Genomic DNA, 7,868 nt, shown 5'->3' with positions numbered 1-7,868 from the left:
CTGTCAATTCTGTTGGAAGAGGTCCCTTCAGTGATCCTATTGTAGTAGAGATTGGAATGGGTATGTAATTATTATACTATATCAGTTCTGTGAGAATGTGTGTTTATTTAGTACCTGGTCCAGTTGGTTCAGTATCCAGTATCATGGACACTACATGGGCTGTTATCTCATGGAGTGTACCTAGTTATATTCCATCAGACTATCCCATTATCACATATGAGATAGGATATCATATCTTAGAGTCTGGCAACTGTTTAATGGTAGATGATGATGACATTGATATTCAAGCATTGAATCAATATAATGTATCCAGTACCAGTACTTTTATCATAATTACTGGTATTAATGATGACACTTGCTATATTTTTGGCGTACGTGCATATTCTAGTAGAGGACCAGGAAGCTGGAGGGCTATTGCTAATGAGACATTGATAAGTCAAAAAGCATGCATAGGATCAAATGATGAAGGTACACTTGAATAAAGTTCTATTCACAGTCATCATTATCATTTTAAAGGAGCTGTTGATGGTGCTAGTATTGGACTGGGTGCAGTGGTTGGATTATTATTAATATCACTAGCTGTTAGTATCATTATTAACATCTACTGCTTTATCAAGTATGAATGCATTAAAAACATAAAATACAATTCAATGTTGTTTATGAACATGTAGGCTTAAAACCTATGATGCAATTACTGCTAAGCAAACAAAGTGAATAAACACTCATTAAGAATAACTGTTTGTACATTACTGTTGTTTGTGATAGGCTCAATGATGATATACCAATGCAAGCTTGTGAAATGTATGGTATTCACAAGACTAAAGATGTTGCAGAAGAGGCCGCAGTATATGAGTGTCCTGATGTCAATGTTAATGACACTGATGTTTATGAAGATATGAACCAGTAAAAACTTAACAGTGCAATTTAATATAGATGTACACTGTGTAATGCAACAGTATAAAATGTCCATGTGCTTGTATATTCATTTTGTAGCTGGATAGTGTGACATAAATATACACAACTATATACATACTTCTCTAGATATACATCATACTGAGTCTATTATACTGTATAATCACATTAGTGTTATTGTAGCTACTTTTAGTCAAAATTTTGCAGTTTGTTTTTTTGATGTTATCTAATCAATGAAGTTTTCAGTTACTTCATATAGTATGGTGTTATGTTTGTGAAAGGTTAAAGCTGAAACTGAGGAAAATTCCTGAAGATGCAATAACAGGAACTGCTAGACTATATGAAGGAAATGACTCACACTACTCTGAACTTCTAAGTTATAAAAATCTTCATATACAATACATTTCACCATATGATTTCACACACTCAATGCCTGCTAAATAGTTGTCATACGTGTAAATTTAATTTTAATTTGCTTTCAAAAATTAACTCATTTCTTTGTGAGGTTTGACTACTTTTCTTTAAAATTATAAAGAAGATACACATGTACAAAATAAAACAACCTCATTAACCTGCTTTAATCTATGATAATAATAATAATAATAATAATAATAATAGCAAATAAGGATACAATGACAAAAAAACAAGAAAAATATTCAAAAGCAAGAAAGGAATGTATTATTAAAGACAATGCTAGTGAGTCCTACACATAATAATGTATGTACTTTATTCTCCCTAAAATGCAGTGAGAAGAGATTGCCTGTTGGTTTATTATAAGTAAAAACATGCACTGTCACTACTACTGTATGTCCTATTGAAGTTTGTCTATTATAATATTGTGTACATAAATGTCATGTGATCATCATGTGATGAGTGGTTTGATCTGTGGGTGGGTAAGTATCTCTTAGTGAAGTGGTCAGGGTTGGTCTATCAATCTTAGTGAGGTGTTGGCATAGGTGTAGGAAAGGGGGGGCTAGGGGGGCTGAAGCCCCCCAACTTTTCAGCAGGAGGGGCTTAGCCGCCCCAACTTTTGGTGGATGAACAATAAGAAATACCATTACATGGCTTTATTTCAAGTTGTTAGTGGGTTATTATTAGCTTGAAACTTCATTTACTTAAATGGGCATAATGTAGCAATAACAAATGGCAGGAATTAGGCATGCAGTAGCTGTCGAGAGCACATATGACAGTACATATTTATATGTTTTTATGTTCAGCCTCCCAACTTTCGAATCATTCCTATACCTATGGATGTTGGTGTTGGTGTATGATATTTATGCTGCCATCTAGTCTGGACATAACTGTTTTGAATTATCCAATTAGCCAATTATTAGACAATTATTTGTGTTACTATGGTTATAGCCATGCCTTATGCTAACATTTTGCAGAGCACTGCAGAATACCGGTAATTGCATTTTTGAGCAGAGCAGGCAACCCTGGCATTCCATCGTGATAATTTCAGTTTCATTGTTTTTCCTCCTGAATATGTACATGTATATAATGTACACTACAGACTCTTAACACTACACACCAAATCTAAGATCTATTTACACCAAATAGTCTCTTTTCTATAAGTTGTAATGGTAAATCCTTTTAACATCATATAGTATTGTTGCTGCTATTGTTACATGATGTAGTCATGTGCACACAGGGAGTGGGCCACACTACACTTAGTACACTTGTAAATCTAATTACAAAACTATCTGATGAGCTATCACAACAGTTTCACATGATTTGATAAACACACCCACAGCCATTTCTTTGGTCAACAATGCTTTCACTACAAGTGTTTGTCTTCTTGTTGAGTGTCAGTGAAGTTATTAGTCAATGTCCACCTTCCTCAGGTAAGACACTGGATGTGTATAATAACAACTGTATATCTAGGTTTTTATAGGTATCTACTTAGGAAAAAATGGAAACTGTTATACTAATGGATCATATTTTTGGGACAATAGTGTCAATGCAGCTAATGAAGCTATATCATGTGTGTTACCTGGTACTAATCTAACTACTGGTCAGTGGGTTAGAGTTGCTGATCCTGATGATCCTGTTGACTGTAACAGTAATAATGCCAGTGATCCTTTTCGTTGTACTTCTGTCACTTCACCTGATGCTACTATCAATCTTTATCTTGCTCAGGGACTAACGACAACTACAGAAGGCTGGTACAAGTGTTGTCTACCCACTGATTGTTCAGATCCTAACACTAACATCATCTTTGCTAATATATTCAGTAAGAGGAGACTATAATCACTTACTGATGTAATAATTTTCATTTGTAGGATTTGCAGAGATAGAATCATTTACTGTTACTGATCTTCCTTCTGATATGACAGTATATCCTCAGGAATACAAACTGAATTGTACTAAAATTGGACACCATGGGTATGATATTAGTATGAGCATTGGTAGTACTGCACTGGTTGATTACACTAATTGTAATGATGGTAGTAATACTAACCCTTGTCCTGGTACTGTGTTAGTTAGTAGTACCAACACATTAAGATATACTGTTAATATCACATGGGATGGAATGACTGTCAGTAGTGGATCAGGCAGTCAATCAACCACTGGAGATCAAATGTATCAGTGTGTACTGCAAGTTTTTGATCAACCAACTAGAACACGTATTGTAACCATAAAAGGTAACATAATTTGTTTGACTTTTAAAAATACTACTGTATATCTTTTTTATTAGTACCAGCAACTGCTCCCTCTTCTCTTACTGAAGTCAACAAGACAGCTACCACTATCACTGTCAGTTGGACTGCACTTGATTCATCTGATGCTGATGGATATGTAGTCAATGTCACTAGTGACACAGACACTGTGCAGACAGTACAGGTGGAGGGAAGTAGTAATAATACAATCACACTGAATGGACTGAGAGGAGGAACAACTCATAGCATCACAGTCAGAGCCTATCAACAATTACTGGGACCTGCTAGTAGTACAATCAGTGTACAGACCTTACCAGGTATTGCTACTGCACCTTTTAATGTACTTGTAACATTGTTGATGCATTTCTAGTTATTAATTCAATCAATTGGACACTAGTCTCATCCATTACACAACTCAATAACACTCAATATCGTATTGATTGTCTCACAACTACTGATATAAATCCTTCAACTGATGTTTACTGGTTAGTGAATGGAGTGATGGAGAGTAACTCAATGTATACATCAATTGATGTCCTGACATACAACAACACACTACTGGTATATCCTGATCCACTGGGAGTGTCAATTAATATTACCTGTATAGCAATGATTGGAGGAGTCAACTACAGTCAATCTGTGATATTACATGGTATGATTATACTTTAATCAATAGTAGATACCTTTGTCTCTTTTCTAGCTCCAAGTGGTCCTCCAAATAATGTGAGAGGGTTTATATTAAATGCTACTAGTGTCAAAGTGAACTGGACCAATTCATCAGTGGCTAATGGATATGTGATTGAGTATACTACTGGAGGTGTAACCAGGAATGTAGTATCTACCAGTGAAGATGAAATTGTACTAACAGATCTCTCACCAATGAGTACCTATACCATCAGTGTGTACTCATATATAGATCTTCCTTCAGTTAATAGTACAGTAACAGTGTTAAGATTTGATGGTGAGTTATTATGATTGAGAGAGTGTAATTGATATCTGTTGTAGTTCCTAGTCCAGTAACTAGTCTCTTAGTATCTAATGTCTCAACCACTGGTATTACAGTGAGCTGGACTATTCCCAGTAGTGACAACTATGTAACATACTACACCATCTCTTATACTCCATCTTGTCCCCAGTTATCATCAGTGAATGAGACAGTCTCTGTTGCTCCTCATCAGTCCGCTACAACATACAGTTATACATTAATAGGTCTGTACAGTGGTATGAACTATACCATCACAGTGAGAGCTGGTAATGTACTAGGAGGATCTGAATTAAGCATGAGCACATCAGCACAAACTGAAGCAATGGGTATGTTAATAATGTGTTCCAATATTCAAATTAATTATAATTACTTTGTAGTTCCTAGTGGTTGGCCTTCATCAATTCAAGTATTACAAGTTAATTCTACAGCTAATAGACTCACTTGGAATGAGGTCAATTGTTCTCAGCGTAATGGTCTAATCACAGGCTATACAGTGATTATCAGTAACAGTAGTATCACATACAACCTCACCAGTACTGAGATATATATCATATTGAATGATCTAGTATTTGGTACTGAGTATAACATCAGTGTAGCTGCTGTCAATTCTGTTGGAAGAGGTCCCTTCAGTGATCCTATTGAAGTAGAGATTGGAATAGGTATGTAATTATTATACTATATCAGTTCTGTGAGAATGTGTGTTTATTTAGTACCTGGTCCAGTTGGTTCAGTATCCAGTATCATGGACACTACATGGGCTGTTATCTCATGGAGTGTACCTAGTTATATTCCATCAGACTATCCCATTATCACATATGAGATAGGATATCATATCTTACAGTCTGGTTGCTGTTTAATGGTAGATGATGATGACATTGATATTCAAAGGCTACAGTTCATTAATTCAACCAATGACAGTACATTTACTACTAGAATTACTGGTCTTGATGCTATGTCTTGTCATATTTTTGGTGTACGTGCATACACAGACAGAGGACCTGGTGGATGGGTCTTTATTGCTAATGAGACATTGATCAGTACTCAATTTGTGACACCAACATTAGTAACTACTCAAGAAGTAGGATCAACTAATATAGGTATAATAATAATAAATGTGCTAAAAGTAAGACAAAAATAATTTCATATTTTTAATTTATAGTATCAGGAGCTGTTGATGGTGCTAGTATTGGACTGGGTGCAGTGGTTGGATTATTATTAATATCACTAGCTGTTAGTATCATTATTAACATCTACTGCTTTATCAAGTATGAATACATTAAAAACCATAAAATACAATTTAATGTTGTTTATGAACAGGCATAAAACCTATGATACAACCACTGCTAAGCAAACAAAGTAAATAAACACTCATTACATTACTATTGTTTATTGTTTATGATAGGTTTGATGATGATATACCAATGCAAGCCTGTGAACCATATGGTATTCACAAGACTAAAGATGTTACAAAAGAGGCAGTATATGAGTGTCCTGATGTCAATGCTAATGACAATGCTATTTATGAAGAAACATAACCTATGAAACAGTAAAAACTAACAGTGGAATTTAATATACATGTACGTGTACACTATGTGATATAACAGTATACAATGCTAATGTCTTGCTTGTTATGCATACATACAGTCCTACTAGATATACATTTTAGTTCTGGAGTGTCACTGTATTCATAATATCTTAGTCTATTTTAGTGTAACTTTTATGATCACAGTAGAGTGTTATTGTAACTACTTTCAATGTCCTTTTATCAAATCAATTCTAATGTTTGCAGTGTTTTTTTATAGTGTTACTATTTAATCAAGTTACAGTAAACAATTGACAGAAACTGCTGTATAAAGAAAATGCCTAACTAGGAGCTTTTGTCAAGTTCTGTTCAATGCTTGCCAGTTGCCACTGTACGTAAACCTAATGTTAATTTTCTTTCACAGATTAGCCCATTTCCTTATGAGGTTCGACTACTTTTCTTTAAAATTATAAAGAAGATACACATGTACAAAATAAAAGAACCTCATTAACCTGCTTTAATCTATGATGATATTAATAATAATAATAATAATAATAATAATAATAATAATAATAATACATGCCGGTATAACAATAATAACAACAACAATTCAAAAATGAAGATACAATAGTGAATAAACAAGATACAGGGTCAAAAATTACTAAAAATATTAAAAAACAAAACAGGAATGTATTATTAAAGACAATGCTATGAGTCCTACACATAATAATGTATGTACTTTATGCTCCCTAAAATGCAGTGAGAAGAGATTGCCTGTTGGTTTATTATAAGTAAAAACATGCACTGTCACTACTACTGTATGTCCTATTGAAGTTTGTCTATTATAGTATTGTGTGCATAAATGTCATGTGATCATCATGTGCTGAGTGGCTTGATCTGTGGGTGGGTAAGTATCTCTTAGTGAGGTGGTCAGGGTTGGTGTATCAATCTTAGTGAGGTGTTGGTGTTGGTATATGGTATTTATGCTGCCATCTAGTCTGGACATAACTGTTTTGAAGTATCCAATTAGACAATTAGCCAGTTATTTGTGTTACTATGATTATAGCCATGCCTTATGCTAACATTTTTCAGAGCACTACAGAATACTGGTAAGTGCATTTTTGAGCAGAGCAGGTGTGGTGAACTCAAAGCTAACAGATATGATTTCTTTATTAATAATGTATTTTATGTAAATGTAATTACTTATACCATGTGCTATTTCTTACTGTTCTAGAACATTCTAATTTGTGTAGGTGCATACACATGTATATATTCTACCCTTCCACGTTTTTGTTCAGTTCTTGTTCTTTTGTTCTTTGTTCTGTTCTTGGTCCCTTCTGGCTCTGTTTCTTCTCTTCTTTATTTTGTTTGTGTTTGGAGTGATTGCCAACCGTTTGTGCTAATCATTTTATTTATTCAGTGTATTTAACACCTTCTCATTGCTAATTCTACGCTCCAGACATAACAGCAGGCAACCCTGGCATTCCATCGTGATAATTTCAGTTTCATAGTTTTTCCTCCTCAATATGTATACATGCATAATGTACACTACAGACTCTTTAACACTACACAGGAAATCTTAGATCTATTTGCACCAAATGGTCTCTCTTGATAAGTTGTAATGGTAAATCCCTTTAACATCATGCAGTATTGTTGCTGCTATTGTTAAATCATGTAGTCATGTACACACAGGGAGTGGGCCACACTACACTCAGTACACTGTAATCTATTTACAAAACTATCTGCTGTGCTATCATAACAGTTTCACATGATTTGATAACACACCCAC

The 7,868-nt window shown here is 34.4% G+C and overlaps 2 protein-coding genes across 2 annotated transcripts; both read left to right on the top strand.

Annotated features, from left to right (window-relative positions):
* The first annotated feature begins 159 nt into the window (after positions 1-159).
* On the top strand, positions 160-1,166 carry LOC109586631 (uncharacterized). Its single transcript, XM_020002827.1, has 4 exons — positions 160-468; positions 517-616; positions 672-710; positions 766-1,166. The coding sequence occupies exons 1-4, from the start codon at positions 258-260 to the stop codon at positions 905-907; spliced, it is 492 nt and encodes a 163-aa protein (XP_019858386.1). The 5' UTR covers positions 160-257; the 3' UTR covers positions 908-1,166.
* Positions 1,167-5,315: 4,149 nt separating this feature from the next.
* LOC109586621 (uncharacterized) lies at positions 5,316-6,122 on the top strand. The gene is made up of 4 exons (XM_020002819.1): positions 5,316-5,654; positions 5,717-5,822; positions 5,875-5,913; positions 5,960-6,122. Exons 1-4 carry the CDS (start codon positions 5,414-5,416, stop codon positions 6,090-6,092), a joined length of 519 nt encoding a protein of 172 aa, XP_019858378.1. The 5' UTR covers positions 5,316-5,413; the 3' UTR covers positions 6,093-6,122.
* Positions 6,123-7,868: the final 1,746 nt, after the last annotated feature.

Source organism: Amphimedon queenslandica, unplaced genomic scaffold (genome assembly GCF_000090795.2).
Source record: "Amphimedon queenslandica unplaced genomic scaffold, v1.1 AMPQUscaffold_13514, whole genome shotgun sequence".
In the NCBI taxonomy this organism is placed as follows: Eukaryota; Metazoa; Porifera; class Demospongiae; order Haplosclerida; family Niphatidae; genus Amphimedon; species Amphimedon queenslandica.
Note: the sequence above shows the minus strand (reverse complement) of the source record. Positions and strands in the feature narration are given on the sequence as shown.